The sequence below is a fragment of the Salvia miltiorrhiza genome, chromosome 7, assembly GCF_028751815.1.
Source record: "Salvia miltiorrhiza cultivar Shanhuang (shh) chromosome 7, IMPLAD_Smil_shh, whole genome shotgun sequence".
In the NCBI taxonomy this organism is placed as follows: domain Eukaryota; kingdom Viridiplantae; phylum Streptophyta; class Magnoliopsida; order Lamiales; family Lamiaceae; genus Salvia; species Salvia miltiorrhiza.
The window spans coordinates 9,089,665-9,108,398 of NC_080393.1; the positions used below are offsets into that span (position 1 = coordinate 9,089,665).

Here is an 18,734-nt window from a genome sequence, read left to right on the forward strand (position 1 = left end):
TAGCAAATTTTAATATTATATTGAAATAAGTAAATAAAAATAAACTTTTATATAATTAATCAATTCGACTAGAATATGTTACACAAATTAATTATGCTATACCTCGATTTTCCTATTAAAAGAAGGTGGAGCCAATAATTGACTTTCGAATCTCTTTCTACCTCTACTTTTCCAAAAAAAAATTAGATACATGATAATGATATATATATATCAATCATATCCTAAAATTTAATATATTACAATTATGTAATCAATCAAATACACACAAATTAAACCATACTCAAATCAACAATCAAGTTAGAATTGAACTAGACTAATTATCACAAATAGAAAAGTATAATATACCATGTCAATGATTTGGATATGCTGTACACAATACACCCAATAGTACCCAAGTTTTTGTGTTAAAAGTGATAGCTTGGGATTCAATTTCCACCTTGTGCTATAAATGCCTCTACAAATTGGACAATTAATCATGAAGCACAAAAAGAAAAGGGAAAGCAGCCAAGGAAAATGGGTTCTGTAACGATGAAGCTACCGATCATAGATTTCTCCAACCTCAAAAACCAACGTGAAACCTGGGAATCAACGAAAGCCCAAGTCCGGCAAGCCTTAGAAGAATACGGCTGCTTCGAAGCCACATTCGATCACATTCCTCCTCATCTCCTCAAATCAGTTATTCATGAAACCAAACAACTCTTCGATCTCCCTTTACCCATCAAACTACGCAACAGGTCCAACAAACCCTACCATGGCTACGTCGGTCAGTACTCCATGGTCCCACTCTACGAGAGCCTCGGGATCGCCGACGCCCTCTCCCCGGGCGAAATCGAAGCCTTCGCCGCCCTCATGTGGGCCCAAGGCAATCCCTCCTTCAGGTACGCACATATTTCAAAATGCATTATTCTCACAGAAAACATAGTTGTAAACATAAGTATTTGTTACTAGCAAGAGTGTGGAGTCTTTTTCGGAGAAATTGTCGGAATTGGACAAGATAGTTCGGAAAATGGTTGTGGAGAGCCTTGGACTAGAAAAGTACATGGATGAGCACATGGATTCCACCAACTACCTCATTCGACTCCAGAAATACGATAGGCCTCGAAGCCACGAGACTGAGCTAGGATTATCATCCCACACCGACAAGAACATCGTAACAATCTTGTACCAGAATGAGATCAACGGATTGGAAGTCCTCACCAAAGATGGACACTGGTTTACTTCTCAACCATCACCTAACTCTTTCGTCGTCATGATTGGAGAATCCTTTTCTGTAAGTTTTCTTAATCAACTCGCATGGTACGGTACCCTAAAAAAGTATACAGTTAAGCTTATGAATTGGGTGCAGGCATGGACAAACGGGAGGCTGCACGCTCCTTACCACAAGGTGATGATGAGCGGAGACGAAGCTCGATACTCAATTGGATTGTTTTCGGTTCCTAAACCGGGTTACATGATAAAGGCTCCCGAAGAGATGGTGGATGAAGAACATCCTCTACTCTTCAACCCCTATGATCATCATCGCTTTCTTCAATTCTACTATACCGAAGCTGGCCAGAAATCCCCAGCTGCTCTCAAAGAATATTGTGGACACTAAACTCTCAAAATTGTCTGCTCATTTCATCCAAGTTTGTGTGTATTCCATCACTTTCTATGTATAATAAAGATTGTTTGCTTGCTCCTATTTCTTCCGCAAACTAAAACAATGTTTCCGAAATTAATAATCTGAATTTCATTTCATACAAATGGTCCTCGATCATAAAGTTTCAAAATTTTATTAAAATTATTATTTCAAGGGTACGTATATATGTAATTAGAATGTTTGGATAATAAAGCTTAACCGTAACTAGGAAGAGAGAATCAAGAATCATCAAGTGTGAAGGGTATGAAACAAAACAATAAAATATAATAGGGTTATTTTTGTAAATTAATTCTTGCCTATAAAATTATAAAAAGATAAGATTATATGTTAACCCTTGTCATTTTTGAAAGATCCAAAATATCTCTACAACATTTCACACTCAAACTTCGTCTTTGAAAGAAATGAATAGATCAAGAATAAATATCATATCTATATCAATTAAGAGCACCTGCAGCGCGCGAGGCGAAGGAGGCGTCGATCCGCGTCGCTGGAGAGGCTGCCGCGTTGGAGACCTCGGCTGGGTCAAAGCCGTGGCGAAGCTTAGCACCGGTGCTTGGGGGGAGATTGGGATAATCGTGCGTACCACGCGCGATTAAAAAAGAAAAAAAAATGTTGTGACTGTGAGATGGGGGAGAAATAGAGAAGCAAGTTGCAGAGAGGATGGGGGAGAAATAAGAAAAAAAAAGCGACTGGGTGGGGAAGAAGGAAGAAAAAAAGCGGTGGGTGGGGTGGGGTGGGTAGGGTTTAAATTTTTTTTTCTAATTTTAATTTTTATTTAAATATTTGTTCTTTTTTTTAAATCCTAGTAATTTTTTAGTTTTTTTTCATTTTCACTTAATTTTTAATTATTGCAATATTTTTAATTTTAAAATCTTATATTTTATTTTAACTAATATAATATTGAATTTTTAATATTAATAAAATATTTAATTTTAAAATAGAAGTATAGAAATATGATTAAAGTGTAGAAATGTGAATTTTGTGGAAAGCATTGGAGGTGCTCTAAGTAATACGCTGGAACCCTTAGCCCAGCTTATCAGTTGGTTGATTTATTTACCACCCCATGCTCCCAGTCTCAGCCTCACCATATAAAAAGTTAATTGCCATTTATTTCACTAATCTTCACCAAATTTGCAACTTCAACACGATTTTTGAAATATTGCACTAATGTTATCACTTTTTAGTTTGTCTTAAATTAACAGCCCTAATTGTTCACTCACCCAGGAATTGACCTATCGAGTGTTGGTGATGCAAATGAGGCGGGTCATGAATCAACTTTTTGGTGATGGGAAAACTTTAGGACTGTTAATGTTGAATAAATTGAAAAGTGATGAAACTATCTCAACATTATAAATTAAAAATTGTAGTATATTAGTTTTTTAAATGAGTGAAGTTTCATGTAATACTACAAAATTTAATGAACGTTGACGGAAAAAACACACCTCAACATTTATTTGGAGGAGCGGATTTCTGCCAACGCAAAAAACTTTAGTTTTAAGTTTACAAAAACTAATATATCTAACCAACTCCATGTTCTCATTAAAGAAAAGGACTTTTTTTTAGAGTAGCATGGAGTGTTAGACGGTAGGTAGGTTAGGGTGAAACTACTAATTATGCGGAATTGGTCTGTCCTAACTTATTTTCTTTTATTCTTTTGATTTTTCATTTTTTTTTGGTTCTTTTTTTCTTGGTCTGTCCTAGCCTAGTTTGTTTCACAATGTTTCTAAAATAGCCTATCTCATATGTTAAATGATTGATGTTTTGTATTTTGACGTAATCACGTAATGACAAATTAAAAGTATCCCCTACGCAATGGTTTATTTAAGATTAATTAATCAAATAGATATTTCCACAATAGTATTTAAATATTTTTTTAGAACATATACAGAATTCTATTTTCTCCATAATTTTATATTATCTTTATTATATTCTTCATCTGGACATACCTTGAATTTTTATTAAAATTATTTTGTACTAAACTAGATTTTATAAAAGGTTAATTAATTATGATTGTTGAAATTTCAGTTTATATAGGTACTTTGATTAAATATCTCCTGCAATTTGAGAATTTTTTATGTACTTAATTTGAGTATATTTATGTGCATGAACATTAAGAAATTGTTTAATTATAATCACAAGTATGCCAAATTTGTGGCAGTAGTTGTTTTTTTACCAAAATTATACTTAAACGATGATTAATTGCTATTAAATCATAGTATAATATATTCTATGTTAAAGGAGATTTCCAGCGATAGGTAGCACATCGTCCACATCGTCATCCTCAAACCACTTAGCATGGTTGAAATCCTGCTTGAAAGTTGGCGTCGATGCACTAATTTTTAGGCGCGATTCCGACCACTGATGATCCAGTGACAATGGCCTACCAAAAATTCTCTTTAGTATTGTAAAATACATTAGGCTCTGATTTTATCAAGATTGATCACTATTTTAGGTATAATTTAATCAAATAATAGATATTGCCACAAAGTTGGCATAATTATGACTATAATCAAGCAATTTCTTAAAGTTCTAGATATATAAAAAAATAAATCAATACTTGTTAGCTCCATATAACGCCATATTATCTAATATAAACTGGATTAATACTATGTTTGGTATGTTAGCCACGCATGCCGTATGGCTCGGTCATAAGCGCGGGCTCTGAGATAAAACACTGTTTCATCCGTGTAAGACATCCCCCCGATACCTTTGCTAGTGTTGAATGGTGGGGTCCAATTTTCGTTTTTGGGGATTCTAAAATTAAGAAATAATAATATAGCCCACATCTGCAAAAGTAATAGCATGGGTTTTGAAAATTAATAAAATGTGAATTGAACAATGCAACATGAAATAAATAAAAGGTCACGAACCCTAATATTTGCGAGCGCCGCTGCTGCTTCTTCTTCTCTCTCTTTCTCCACACTATTTATCTTCCATTGCAGTCTCCATTTTATTGTGTTTTATATATATTTTGGCTGGAATTGATCTCTTCCTAAAATATATCGTCGTGTTCACAATTTTTTTTCTCTTTGAGTTGGATTAGAGTAAAGAAATAAATTACAAAATCGAAATCGCTGTGACGACTCGGAAAATTCAAGCTCAATAGACCGGATTGCAGATTTGCAGGTCCCTCTCTATTCAGAGATTGTTACTTGCATGTCGATTAACCCGCTGAACTGAGCGATTCTCTCTTATTATGATTTAATTTAATTATATACTAAATTTTTTAAAGGGACATGATTTGTGTCTTTTTGCGTTTTATCTAATGTTTAATATTACCTACCAAAAACTAGCCCATTATGTAACTATCTCAATTGTCAAACACCAAAAAGTTTTTAACTATATCTTTTTTAAATTTCCTCATCTTATATCATCTGTATATAATAAGAATTTTGAAACACAATTTTAGTGGTTTAAAGTTGAGTCTTCTAGAAAGTTTGTATTTTGTGATATTTTCCTAATCGTGTTTTTATTCAATTGTTAGTCTAGGCTTCTAGCTAAAGAAATATATATCATGTTTTTATTCAATTGTTATTCTAGGCTTCTAGTTTCAATAAAACTTGGTCAATATATCATTAAAACGATGAGTTTTTCTTATGCGGCCTAAAACGATGAGTCTTCCACTAAAAGTTTAAAACGATGAGTTTTTCTTATAATGTAATGGCAAACTATGTATCTTTTCTGAGATAATTGGGTAGTTTATTAACTAGTATGTAATTTAAGGGTAAGGTCTAATTAAGGATCAAAATTCATCATTATTCTTCCTCAACAAAAGGAAAAAGAAAATGTAAATACCCCGTTCATAACATCGGTATGCTCACTTTCATTTTTCATTCGTTTCACAAGAGTATGCATAGTGTATCCGATTATATCAAAGTGTTCTCTTTTTTAATATTCCCCCATTTACGAAAAAAAAATTAACTTTAAGTAGTGTTATTTGGACAAAAAAAGGTTAAATATTTTAAAAAATCGATTTATTTAAAAATTTTGGTTCAAATTTAAAAAGAATTTAGTTACTTTTATTGTTTTCTCCAAATTATAATTTTTTAACAATTTTATTAATTTTAATTTTTTTTTGTAGTTTTTTTATTTAAAATTAATAAAAATTAAAATAGTTATTGAAAAATTACAAAAAAAATTACAATGTGGAGAAAATAATAAATCTAACTAAATTATTTTTTATTATTAACCAAAAATTTTAAATAAATTTATTTTTTAAGTATTTAATCATATTTTGTCCAAATAGAATAATTGAAAAACTTTTTAAAAGGGAGTAATACGGGGTTTAAGAAAAAAGTTGAGTGTATTGGGAATGGTGAAGATGTATTTTATTTAGTATATATTCGAAGTGAGGAGTGATGATAAAGTGAAAAGTAAGGGTAAATGAGATATTTATAAGTGGTGGGGTATAGTCCAAAAATAGTTAAGAAGTTCTTTTAATTGTGGACATCCCAAAAAGAAAAAGTAAAAAGTTCTTTCGTGGACAGATGAAGTATTTTCTATGTCTCATTTATGTGGGATGATTGAAATTTACATAAGGATGAGAAAATAATTGAAAATTAAAATATACAAGTAAACTTTATAATACTCTCTTCGTCTTTCATTTACTCATTTGAGAATGACACGATTTTTAAAAAATTGATTGAGAGTGTGTAAGTGGAATAAAGATCTTACTTTGTTGTGACTGAGGCGTGTGTGGTACACTTACCAAAAAAGAGAATGAGCATTCATTTGTGGGATAAACCAGTAAAAAATAAATAGGAGTATTTATTCGGGAACGGAGGAAATATATCCATATTTTTAATAATGAATTAGTTGGAGTCAATCGAATAATAAAATAAAGATGGGTTAAGGTACAAATGTGATAACACTCATGTTTCCATGGTTTTTAGTGTTCATAAGATGTTAATTTCATAGGAAATTGAGTGTTAGATGATTATTTTGTGCATATTTAAATTATTTTATCTTGTAAAATATGTTACTTGTTCGTATTTTGATGAATTTTATAGAAATATATAGTCTGAATTTGGACCGGTGGTCTTAATGAAAGTTGTAGTTCGTCTCGATACGAGTTCGTAGGCGCAAACGGTTCACAAATCGGCGTTCGGACGAGAAAGATATGATCAAAACAAGAAAGTCGCGCGCAGCAGGGAATAGTGCCCGACGGGAATTTTCGAATTTTCGGGATTTTTCGGGATTTTCGGATTTTATCAGTATTTTCGAGTTCTACACTGTATTTATCTCATGTGCCTATATATAGGTCTTCTTTTGACCTATTTAGGATTCCCAACTTTATTTCTTAGTTTAATAGCTTTTATTTTTCATTGCTTTCTAGTTTTTAGAACTTGGATCGGATTTCTACAATGATTGAAGATTCAAGGTTGTTCATCAGTTTTATTCAAAGTTTTATTTAATACAATTTTTACAATTGCGTTCTTTTTAATTATGTTTATGTTTTATTTTGCTATGTCTGGCTAGTTTTCTTAATCTGAACATAAGGTTTGTACATAATTGATTAAATATGTGTGTTTGATTTATTGATATCATTTTGCCCTCTCCAGCTTGTGATTCATGATTCCTGGTGCTTATTATCTTGTAAATTATCTTATCAATAGTTTACATGTCTAGCTGTTCAATTTGAGTCTTGAATGCGATAATTGTTCAGCCGATTCAGGAATGCATGATATGGGGTTAGCCTTGAGTCTTGAATGCGACAGGTGAAGCTATAGAAGCTATTCTTTGTGTGTTGTTGGGAGTTAATTTATCCATTTGAGTCTTGAATGTGATAAGAGATTTATTAATCTATGTTCGTAGGTGTTCGTTAGAGAAGCTTATGAATAGTATTGTGATCTTTCATTAGGGCTGGATTAAATTGATAATTGAATCAATAGATTGAATGCATGTGTTTAATTAACGATAGATAGTATATCCTTAAGGTCAGAGTTGTCTATTATTTGATTTGTTCTCTATTTTTAATTGCTTTGTGTTATTTTAAATTTCAATTCATCAATCATTATTCTGTTGCCTGAATACTGTGAAAGTTTAATTTGGAAGTACTTAGAGTATTTCGATTATCAGTTTCTGAGGATATGATACTTGACTTACTATTTATGCTATATATGATTACATCGTGTTAGTTGCGGTATTTTTATTGCTAAAAAAATAGTGATCAAAATGCACCCCTAAACAAGACACCCATAGAGCGTATCCCTCCCCATTCTCGACGTTGGCCCAAATAAACCCCTAAAGTCCTGAAAAAGGGTATATTTAAACCCAGCGAGAAAAATGAGCCTATCCTCTTCATAGTCCAGAAAATGAAAAAAAAAACGAATCGAATGCAAAACCAAAATACTTAGAGGACTCTTCTGACAAAATAAAAAAAAAATATGTAATTGTCAGCAAAGTTGTTTCTTTTTTTTCTTCAGTTCAAATCCAAAAATACTTTTTACTTATACATAAGGCATAGGTCGCCGATTCCGCATTGGATAAAAGATAGAAAATACCCTTTAATAATAAGTGGTTCAAATCATTTTATCGGGATGAGTGCTCTATATCGATAAAATATTCATTTTAAACCCATCTCTATATTAACATAGTGGTAGAAAGGGTACCATGCTGCGTCTAGACTTCAAACGGTTTGCTTTAACCATCTTAACAGCCCCACATTATTGGTTGCTAGAGAATCAAATGGATTTGCCAATTAATCACGAAATGCTGTGGTTCTTGCATATAATTTCTTAAGAAAAGTAATTCGCGAGATCATGCACCTTTCTTTCCTAGTTATAATGGAAAAAGGTACAGCTGATTGGATCCAGCCGATTCTTGAAATAAACAACTCACACACACTCCCTTTCCAAAAAAGATCAATACACCAATCACTACACTTAGATTTATTGGATTTGTTGCTAAAATATCAGTATTAAATCCGAAACTCCCGGCAGATGGCCAGTAGCCCAAAGAAACGAAAGAATCGGTTACATTTTTCATATAATCTCCTCTTATAGATAGACTAAAAGATTGACAAGAGTTCTTTTTCTATCGCTTTGCCCCCCCTTTTTAGTCTTTTTTGAAATTCGAGTCAAAAAATCTTCGAGTTATAAAGTATGAACTCCCGCTTGATTGTTGCAACACCTCATAAAAATAATAAAATAATTTCCCTTCGACTACGAACGGGAAGGATGAAAGCGAGTCGGTATACTAATTCCTCATCTACAAATCAGCCCTTCCCGTAAGTTATTTTCTCAATCAATACCGATAAGATTAAACAAAAGGATTCGCAAATAAAAGTGCTAGTGCTACAACCAATCCATAAATCGTTAAAGCTTCCATAAAAGCTAAACTAAGCAATAGAGTACCTCGTATTTTTCCCTCTGCCTCGGGCTGTCTCGCTATACCCTCTACGGCTTGGCCCGCAGCAGTCCCTTGACCAACTCCAGGTCCAATAGAAGCAAGCCCTACAGCCAATCCAGCAGCAATAACGGAAGCAGCAGAAATCAGTGGATTCATGATAAATTCCTCGTACCAACAAAAAGAAATGGTTAATGATACAATCAACCAATGAATTAAATTAGGACCTAATTATTCCATCGATAGGATTCACCCAGTCGAAGTAATCTAAGAACTTCGAATTTAAGTAAGAATATTATTGAATCATCAGAACTACTTCGATATCTCTTTTTCGATTTCTATTCACAAAGTTTTTGTGAATCCATAGACCTTTAGTTCTTCCATTACTCGACCTGTTATTTCAATTCTTACGTCTTTTCTTGATTTCATCAGCCAATTTACAGCCACAACGATATGAAATGACTTTTATTGGAACCCCACACGCAGTGGTGGGGCAAATGAAATTTTTCTTTAGTTCATATACAACTAGAAATATCTAATATCACATATACATGTCTTTCTTCCATAACGTAAACCATTAGATTCAATCGGATTTGGGAATCAATCCGTTTTTTTAGGAATCCCGTTTTGTTTATCATTATTCCAGCGGAATACAATCTAAATGGGCAAATTAAATTGATTAGCGAGAATTAGTGCATAGAAAAAGATTATTTTATTGATCTAAGTTCAGGCAATTTATTATTTTTCAATATTTTGGTCAATTGTTGAATAAAATCAACTCTAAAATTATAAAATAAAGGAGAATCCTTTATCCTGTTTTTTAGTTAATCACACACCCTAAACATATATCTTATTCAAATTATGCCGTTTTCTCGCCGTTAACCTTTTTTTAAAAAAAAATTATGGAATGGGGCCCTCCTCTCACAATCATGGTCGTCGCCGCCGATCTCGTCAAACCACCGAAAATCTACCAACAACCGAAGCGGCAGAAGCTCGTGTGCAACCTCCGCTTCGTCAAAGGCACCGATAAATCCGACAGGGAAGGCTTCTACGCCGCCGCGCTGTGGCTACACCGGCACTACCCCAAAATCCTTGCCAACAACTTCGTCGCCTTTGCTGGCTTCGGCTACTTCAAGGATCTCCTCAAGATCCTCTTCCAAATTCTAGAAGGCTCCGATGTGAAGAAATCGGCGAAACAGATCGAAAAGAAGTGCTTCTGACGACCTCTTGATTTATCTCGAGCAGATCCGTTACTTCAAGGATGATTCTAACGACCTCCTGATTCCCACGGCGATGGAGTTGATCGGCGCGGCACGCGGCTTTGTACGAGCTCCGCTCGGGGCTTGACGAGCTCGATGTGGGGTTTGAGGAAGTTCAGGCCGCCGGTGGCTGGGACAAGGAGGGGCGGCGGTGACGGTGCCAGAGGATTTTGCGGAGAGGGTGAAGGGAAGGGGTGTCCCACTCAAAAAAAAAAAAAAAAATTACTGCTGGATTTAAATGTACCCTTTTTAGGGACTCTGGGGGTTTATTTGGGCCAACGTCGAGAATGGGGAGAGATATGATCTAGGGGTGTCTTGTTTAGGGGTGCATTTGTACCTTAACCCAATAAAGATATAATGAATGAAAAAATATTACTTTTTTTTTTAAGAAAACAAGGTATATAATTAGTACCATAGACCCTCTAGTAGAGAGTATAATTAATCTTTCGTCTCAATAACCACTCTAAAAATTATAATCAAGATCAGTAATTAATACGAATTTAAGTAGAGTGTAATTATTAATGAATGCGGACGGTTGGAAGTGATAGCGGGTACGTAACTCGACATTTGCATTGTAAGTAGGCTTGTAACAAGCACAAGTAAATTGAAATCAAGTTATGATGTTATATTATCTCATTTTATATAATCTATTAATTTACCAATCCTTTGAACTATTTCTATACTAACCTTTATTTATTATCATACGCTCCTATTTTCTAATAACAATGGGTTTCATGATGCTTATGTTTACAACGTGTTCTGGGAAGTCAATGGTAAATTGCGTCTGAAATTTACATATTTTTTGGGTCCGGATGAATAAGATTTATGGTATGAATAAATATCTTCCTGAAGATTTCTTAAATTTTTTTGGGATTGTGTGTGCGCACCCATACATAGAGGTAGCTAGATAATTAAATAAGGATCGTTTACTTTATATGATTGATAAAATGCATAATTGAGTAATTTTATCTTTAATAATAGTGTTAATTGTAAGGTAAGTTGTGTCGTGCGTATTTACCAATAGTGGCAGTAATCTATTTTAGCTAAAATCATACGATAAAATAAAATTTTATTTATATGAATAAAATTATAGAAATAGTTCTGACCAAAATATTCTTGTAGTATGTAACGGTAAAAAAATACATTTTTATACATTTTTTTTTTCAATTTACATGATTTTACAAAATTGTGTAATGATTGCAAAAAATGTGTAACAATATATTTTAAACTGTTACACACTTATACTATTATTACACATTTTTTTTTTTTTGCAAAATTATATAATAATTGCAATTTTGAATGCGGTGTTCGGAAGCAGCAACAGTGCTATTCACAGTGGAAAACGAGGGATATGGTGGTGATAGACAGCAGCAGATAAGGCGACAAACGAGGGAGAAGGGCAGAGAATCACGAGAAGAGGGAGAGAAAAGAGGTGGGCGAGAAGATGGAGAGAGAGAGAAAGAGAGACAAAGATAGAGATAGGGGCGGATCCGGGACTTGCCGATTGGAGGGGTTGAACTTGAAAGTATTGCACGGGGATTCGGGAGCGGTAGCCCCCGAGCCAAAATTTTCGGATTGTCTATACAGTTGATTTTTAAGTTCAATGAGAATCTTAATGCAATAAGGATTAGAATTCGATCACCGACTACAATAAATAATTGTTTCGCTTTCTATTGATTCAATAACAAATACATAAAAAAAAACACACTAAAAAACAACCTCTATATATTTTTTTAAAAAAAAAACTAATCTATATTCTACAAGAATAATATATTATATTTGTTATTATTTTCAAAGGTTTTTTCTTTTTCTAAAAATTGGACTTTACTGCGAGCATAATTAGGTAGATATTAGTCTAAATATATTGAATACATATAGGACAAAATTTTGGGGTTGCACTGGCTTCCCAGTGCAGCCCCAATGAAGATCCGCCCTTGGATAGAGGCGTTGCAAGCGTCGACGATGGTATCGGTTGGGCGGCGGCAACGTAGAGAGGAGTTGGCGATGGCGCCACGTAAGGGAAACAAGCGGTGGCTGTCCATTAACAGATACTCCCTCCGTCCATGAAATGTTGTCCTAATTTGTCATTTTTGTTTGTCTACAAAAAATTGTCCTAATATATTTTTAGTAAATCTGTGTGTCCCTTTCTACACTCACTAATATGTGGGCCTCATTATTCACTCAGTAACTTAATTACTTTTTTCATTTTTCTTTATTTGTGGGCCCCTTTCTCCACTAACTAAATAAACAATATAAATTTTCTTAAAACTCGTGCCTCCTTCCCTAATTAGGATATTATTTTGTGGACGGATGGAGTATATATATATATATATATATAGGGGCGCGCTCCAGAGAGACCCCCTATTTTTCGTGTAACATGAGTACAATGAATAAGACATATAATACTAATGAACAAAACGTATATCTAATGAACAAGATGTATATACTGATGAAAAATAAAATTTAAAAATTCGTAATGAATAAGACATATATACTGATGAACAGGGCCTATATACTGATGAACAATGCAGTATATACTGATGAATAACAAAATTTTAAATATTATGCTCCCTCCAGGATTCGAACCCTGCGAAAAAAAATCACCCTCCAGATACAATATCAGCCATATGATTGATAAAATAAACGCACCAGATCGTGCCCTAGATCTCACTAAAATTAGAGGGTCTCATTGGAGCGGCCCCCTATATATATATATATATATATATATATATATATATATATATATATATTGAGAGAAGAAGAAGAAGAAGAAGAAGACGAAGAAAAAGAAGAAAACCTAGATGTGTTAGCAGTAGCGATGGTATCTGATAGACGTGGCGCCACGGTAGTCCGGGTGGAGGGGAAGGGGGATTTAGGGTTTGGAGGGAGAGGGAGCCGCTGGTTTGGAGAAGGTTTTTTCTATATATATATATATATATATATATATATATATATATATACAGGAAGAGGTTCTAATAAAAACCTCTATTAAACTGAGAACTAGGAACCTAATCTTGACCTTTTAAATATTAGATCCAATGGTTAGGATTTAGTACTCAACAAAAGAACCTGTGCATCTATTATATTTTACTGTGCAATTAAAAAATATGCAAATTTATGCAATTGAAACCAACAATGCAAAATACTCAAGCAAATCGAAATTGTGCATCTATGCAATTGAAATTGTGCATCTATGCAATCGAAATTGTGCATCTGTAGTTTAATCTCAGCCCTCTATTTTATTTAAATCAATGGTTTTAAATTGGTTCCTAGTTTTCATCTTAAGAGGGGTTTTTATATTAACCCTACCCTACATATACATTTGTATCAAAAAGATTAAATTTTAATTTTCTATATTTATGGATAATATTTTCTTTCACTAAATGAGAATGTATAGATTGATCTATTAACTCTTTACCAATATTATATTAGCTAACTGAATTACTCCCTTTGTCCCAATATAAATGACTCAAAACTTTTCAGCACGAGAATTAAGGAGGTGTAAATTGATTAAAAGTGGTAGGACCTATATTTTTTTTAAGGATTAATTTTTTTTCATTTATGGAAACAAGCCACTTATAATAAGACGGTCCAAAATGGAATATAGGTCACTTTTAGTGGGACGGATGGAGTATTTTACATGATTATAACATGAAACGTTGGAATTATTTAGTTAGTTCAAACGTGTACATATAAATGCTTAGGTACTACACTAGCTACTACACGGAAGAAGTAAGATATTTATCTGAATATAGTTAGTACCTATAAATACCACTCCAACATGGAAACTAGAAACACAATTACCAACCATTTAGTTCTTAGTTAGTTTTTCAACAAGGAGAGAGCTAATCAAAGAAAAAGCATGAAGCTCCCTTTGATAGATTTGAGCAAGCTAGGAGAAGATGATTCTACAAGATGGGAATCAGCCAAAATCGAAATCCGAGAAGCCCTGCAAGAATATGGGTGCTTCGAAGCAACATTCGATGAGATTCCTGTTGAGTTGAGGAAGTCAGTTGTTGAGGGGATTCAACAACTTTTCGATCTCCCTTTGCCCATCAAAATGCGTAACAAATCAGACAAACCATACCATGGCTACGTTGGACAAAGCCCTTTCGTTCCACTCTTCGAAAGTATGGGCATCGACGGCGCTCTCTCGCCTCAAACTGTCGACACATTCACCAACCTCATTTGGTCCCAAGGCAATCCCACTTTCAGGTTCGAATTCATCATCCAAAACTATATTTTATTCTAAAACCCTAGGGATTGTTATTGAGATGATCAAATTTACAAATTACATAAACGCCAAATCTCGATTTATTTATTCATTACTTTAACTTCAAAGAGATTATTAATAAAAGAATAAATTGAGCTTTGATTTATTTTACTTTGGAAATAATATTATTTCGATGATAATTTTTAAGAAATTAGAATAAAAAATAACATCATCAAAAAGAAAATGACTATAGTTTAAATTAAATAGTGCAGTACGGATGAAGAGCTCATCATGCATTCTCTATTTCCGAGTAAATTAATTACTACTATTAGAGATGCTCTAAGAATTCATTCATGATCAAACTGTTGGTAATTGAGTTTGGCAATAATTGCTGGTACAGCAAGAATATACAGTTATACTGTGAGAAATTGTCTGAATTGGACAAGTTTGTGAGGCGAGCGGTGGTGGAGAGCCTTGGACTGGAAAAGTACGGCGACGAGCACATGAAGTCGACGGATTACGTGTGTCGAGTCCAGAAATACGAGGCGCCTCGAACCCCTCACACAACCCTCGGATTAATTCCCCATACCGACAAGAACATCGTCACCATTTTGCATCAGCTCAATCATGTTAGAGGTCTGCAAATTCTTACCAAAGATGGCAAAAATTGGATCGCTGCAGATCCAACGTCTCTCAATTCTTTCGTCGTCATGATCGGAACCTCTTTCCATGTACGATGTTCATTCCAATTTTAAGCTGGCTTTGGTTTCGATTTTCCTTAATTTCTCTAATATGAATGCATAATTTAGGCATGGACAAACGGGCGACTGCATGCGCCTTATCATAGGGTGATGGTGAGCGGGGACGAAGCTCGATACTCGATCGGATTGTTTTCGAATCCAAAAGCAGGGTGCGTGATTAAGGCTCCGGAAGAGATGGTGGATGAAGATCATCCTTTGCTGTACAAGCCCTTTGATTACATCAACTTCGTCGAATTTTTCTATACAGATGTTGGCAGGACTTCGCCGAATGCTCTCATGGAATATTGTGGAGCCTAAACTCCATCAACGGACTCTTGTCTTGTTTATGCATAATTTATCAACTTGTGTGTGTGCTGCTTATAAGATATCTCGACTCCATCCCAGCTGCCAAGATGAGCCTATATATAGGCTATACTTACTTATCAATTCAAGGCTAGCTATATATATTTTACATGTACTTTAGATTTGATTAATTTGGTATAGACATGTTCATTAATTATGTGAAGAAAATAATATATACAATTATATTTTCATAGGAGAGGCACCAAATTTGTTTTAGTGCTGGGGGTGCAAGGCTGATCCGAAGCTCCAAATTCTTTATTAAGATTTATTGAAACTCGTGTCACAAAAAATGATGCACGCTTTAATGGGATAGAGAGAGTATATATATATATTCACAACTGCATATGAGATCTCGATTGGTTATGTATATGTAATGAAATGACTTTGAAAAGTAGGCATGGACAAATGGCCATCTACATTGTGCCGGTCACAGAGGGATGATGAACGGAGACGAAGGTCGATACACAATTGGATTATTTTCGAATGTGAAAGCAGGGAGCTGAGCATAATCAAGACGAGGCCCCAGAGGAGATGGTGGATGAAGACCACTCCTAAGAGGGTGTTTGGTTGAGCTTATAAGCTCTTTAAAATGCCTTATAAGTTGTTTAGGAGCTTATAAATTCTTTCAAATTGTTTGGAAAAATAAGTTGATAAAGAGCTTCTAAACTGTAAAATTGAGCTCTTAGAGTTTATAAGCTCCTAAAAATTAAGTTCATCTACCCTAACTTATTTTCTCATTATCTTATAAGCAACACTCATTTTACAAAATTAACTCAACAATAATTTTTTATTTTCATTATATATCATTCTAATTTCATCTCTATTCGATTTTATCTTTCTAACAAAAATTCTCTCTCTAGCTTATAAGCTCAATTATCCAAACACTGTGACAATTTATAAGCTCTTATCAAACTAGTACTACTTTTAATTTGTTGAAATATCTTATAAGCTTCAAGAGCTTATAAATTCAAAATAAGCTTAGCCGAACACCCTCTTACTCTATAAGCCCTATGATTATAATAACTATATTAATTTTTACTCCGCAAAGGCGAGCGCTGGCACTATGACTTCATTAAACCCTCTCAAGGATTATTGTGGACCCTAAACTATAAATTAATTTACTATGTATGCTGTGTAAAATAATGTTATTTGTGTTATAAGCCAATCCAAAAGAGTTGTTCAAGAAAAGCCCGTATTATAAATGGTCTACATTTCTTTCACAATAGGAGACTTTTATCTTTTTTCAACAAATATGGGGTCCACGTTAAGTATGGCACTGGGTTTTGGGCCTTGTTTGAAAGAAATGGGCCTTTGCTTTACGTTTTATTTATGAAACGAAAGTGAGTTTGGGTTAGTTTATGGGCTTATTACGTATTTATTATACATTCATCATATTATAATCTATAAAATTCAAAATTATTGTATACATCCATTGATATATTTTTATTTTCATTATTAGAAGATGTAGCTAAACATTGGAAGTATGTAAATAATTCGGTTATGTTAAATAGTTAGTCGTCAAAGACCTGTCTTAGATCAAATATTTTTTTTTTTGAAAAGGTCTTAGATCAAATAAGTTATCGAAATATGTTGTTGTATATATTTAATTGACTGCTTCAAAAATATTTAAATTAAATTGATAAGTGTAGTTCTCCCAGAAAAGTTTAGAAAATAAGTTATTATGTACTTCATCCGTCCCATTACAAATATTACACTTTCCATAATGGGATGTCTCATTACAAATGTCTTATTCCTTTTTTGACAATATATTCTCTCTCTATACCTAATATTTAAATAATTTTCATCAACCCACTTTATCTACTTTAATTCTATACATTTCTTAATCTCCGTGCCCAAAATAATGTGACATTTGTAATGGGACGGATGGAGTATTAAATTTCCTAAATCAAGACACTTGATCTTGTATTAGATACGAAAATGAGTGTAATTTCAAATTCCACATATATAATTATTAAGAAGTACTACTTGATGAATAAAGATTAGACGAACATTTAACTAAAATTATCTTTCTCTAATTTTCATGTCACCAATTTTTTTATTGAGCATATGAGAAAATAAAAACCTCATCATCAAAATCGAAAGCAAAGTAAGAAAATTCCACAATCAAATAAGTAACATAGTATCAAAATTTTTTTTTTTTTTTTGATCAGAAAAATTGGGATTTCATTAACAACCAACCAACCGGATCACAAGGTACCAGAGGTACCAAGTGTACAAAAACCGAATGAAAAAACAAGGGCAACTGAAAATAACCCAACCAAAACAGCCTCACGAAATACACCTAGAAACTCGGACATCTCAGTCTCCAATCCACAACAGACCAATGCAGCGAAAGATCAAAAGAAGGGGTTGAATAGGAACGTCAGTTGAAACGCAAGCTTTAGGTGTCAAGACCTCTTGTTGCAGTAAACCAACTTCGAAAATCTTGCTCCTGCATTGGTTGAACCGAGATCGAACGCCATCCCCACAATCTCGCCTTAATCTCTGCCATCATTCTTGCCTTGTTCCAACTTCCTTGATTGAAAATACAATTGTTTCGAGTCTTCCAAATGCTCCAAATCACACACAACCAGACAGCAAGGAAGAAATCCACATCTTTATTGCTCCCCAAATTCACAAAAGCATTGAAATGGGCTTTGGTTTGAAAATGAAGAACAGCTTGCTTACCTGTCCAACTCAAGATTTCTTTCCAGATTTCATCAGTTTTTTGGCAAAGAAAGAAGAGATGCTCAATGGATTCTTCTTTCAGCTGACAAAAGGCACACAAATCAGTCGCCGAGTGCATCACAGCTTGTCTTCTCCGAAGATTGTCCACCGTTGCGATTCTTCCTTTAAGGACCTTCCAAGCTGTGGCTATAACCTTAGCAGGAACTTGTGCTTTCCAGATCAAAGCCAACTCCTTTTGAACTCCGCAAAGATTCAACATAGTATCAATTAATTAGGCCAATTCAGTTGATTATCGATAATCCTATTCAATTCGGGTTATATCTAGTTTGATACAATTTTTTGTTTTTGTTTCGGGCTACAAATTTTTGGCATGCTCATTATTGAAACAAATCTTGCAAATATCATATTGTTGTATATTTATTTTCCCAACATATGAAAGATTCCAATAGATTTTATCGACAGAAAAAGGAAGATACGGTGCAAGT

The 18,734-nt window shown here is 33.8% G+C and overlaps 3 protein-coding genes and 1 non-coding gene across 5 annotated transcripts; 3 read left to right on the forward strand and 1 right to left on the reverse strand.

Moving 5' to 3' along the window:
• Positions 1-261: 261 nt before the first annotated feature.
• LOC130992373 (probable 2-oxoglutarate-dependent dioxygenase AOP1) lies at positions 262-1,681 on the forward strand. 2 transcript variants are annotated; one of them, XM_057916973.1, is made up of 3 exons: positions 262-878; positions 949-1,270; positions 1,346-1,681. In XM_057916973.1, exons 1-3 carry the CDS (start codon positions 514-516, stop codon positions 1,592-1,594), a joined length of 936 nt encoding a protein of 311 aa, XP_057772956.1. In that variant the 5' UTR covers positions 262-513; the 3' UTR covers positions 1,595-1,681. The 2 variants fall into 2 exon arrangements, with proteins under 2 accessions (XP_057772956.1, XP_057772955.1); XM_057916972.1 differs by having other exon boundaries at positions 314-878; positions 949-1,681.
• A 3,027-nt stretch (positions 1,682-4,708) lies between these two features.
• On the forward strand, positions 4,709-4,825 carry LOC130996372 (small nucleolar RNA Z107/R87). Its single transcript, XR_009092554.1, has one exon. It is a non-coding gene; the product is annotated as a small nucleolar RNA Z107/R87 (small nucleolar RNA).
• Positions 4,826-14,038: 9,213 nt separating this feature from the next.
• LOC130992374 (2-oxoglutarate-dependent dioxygenase AOP2-like) lies at positions 14,039-15,754 on the forward strand. The gene is made up of 3 exons (XM_057916974.1): positions 14,039-14,460; positions 14,859-15,189; positions 15,268-15,754. Exons 1-3 carry the CDS (start codon positions 14,108-14,110, stop codon positions 15,514-15,516), a joined length of 933 nt encoding a protein of 310 aa, XP_057772957.1. The 5' UTR covers positions 14,039-14,107; the 3' UTR covers positions 15,517-15,754.
• A 2,208-nt stretch (positions 15,755-17,962) lies between these two features.
• On the reverse strand, positions 17,963-18,508 carry LOC130993785 (uncharacterized). Its single transcript, XM_057918823.1, has one exon. It carries the CDS (start codon positions 18,506-18,508, stop codon positions 17,963-17,965), a length of 546 nt encoding a protein of 181 aa, XP_057774806.1.
• Between the last annotated feature and the right edge of the window lie 226 nt (positions 18,509-18,734).

Coding starts and splice junctions, on each gene's coding strand:
- LOC130992373 (XM_057916972.1), top strand. CDS start 514: ATGGGTTCTGTAACGATGAAGCTACCGATCATAGATTTCTCCAACCTC. Junction 879..948: donor CAAGGCAATCCCTCCTTCAG/GTACGCACATAT, acceptor ATTTGTTACTAG/CAAGAGTGTGGAGTCTTTTT.
- LOC130993785 (XM_057918823.1), bottom strand. CDS start 18,508: ATGTTGAATCTTTGCGGAGTTCAAAAGGAGTTGGCTTTGATCTGGAAA.
- LOC130992374 (XM_057916974.1), top strand. CDS start 14,108: ATGAAGCTCCCTTTGATAGATTTGAGCAAGCTAGGAGAAGATGATTCT. Junction 14,461..14,858: donor CAAGGCAATCCCACTTTCAG/GTTCGAATTCAT, acceptor TTGCTGGTACAG/CAAGAATATACAGTTATACT. Junction 15,190..15,267: donor TGATCGGAACCTCTTTCCAT/GTACGATGTTCA, acceptor TGCATAATTTAG/GCATGGACAAACGGGCGACT.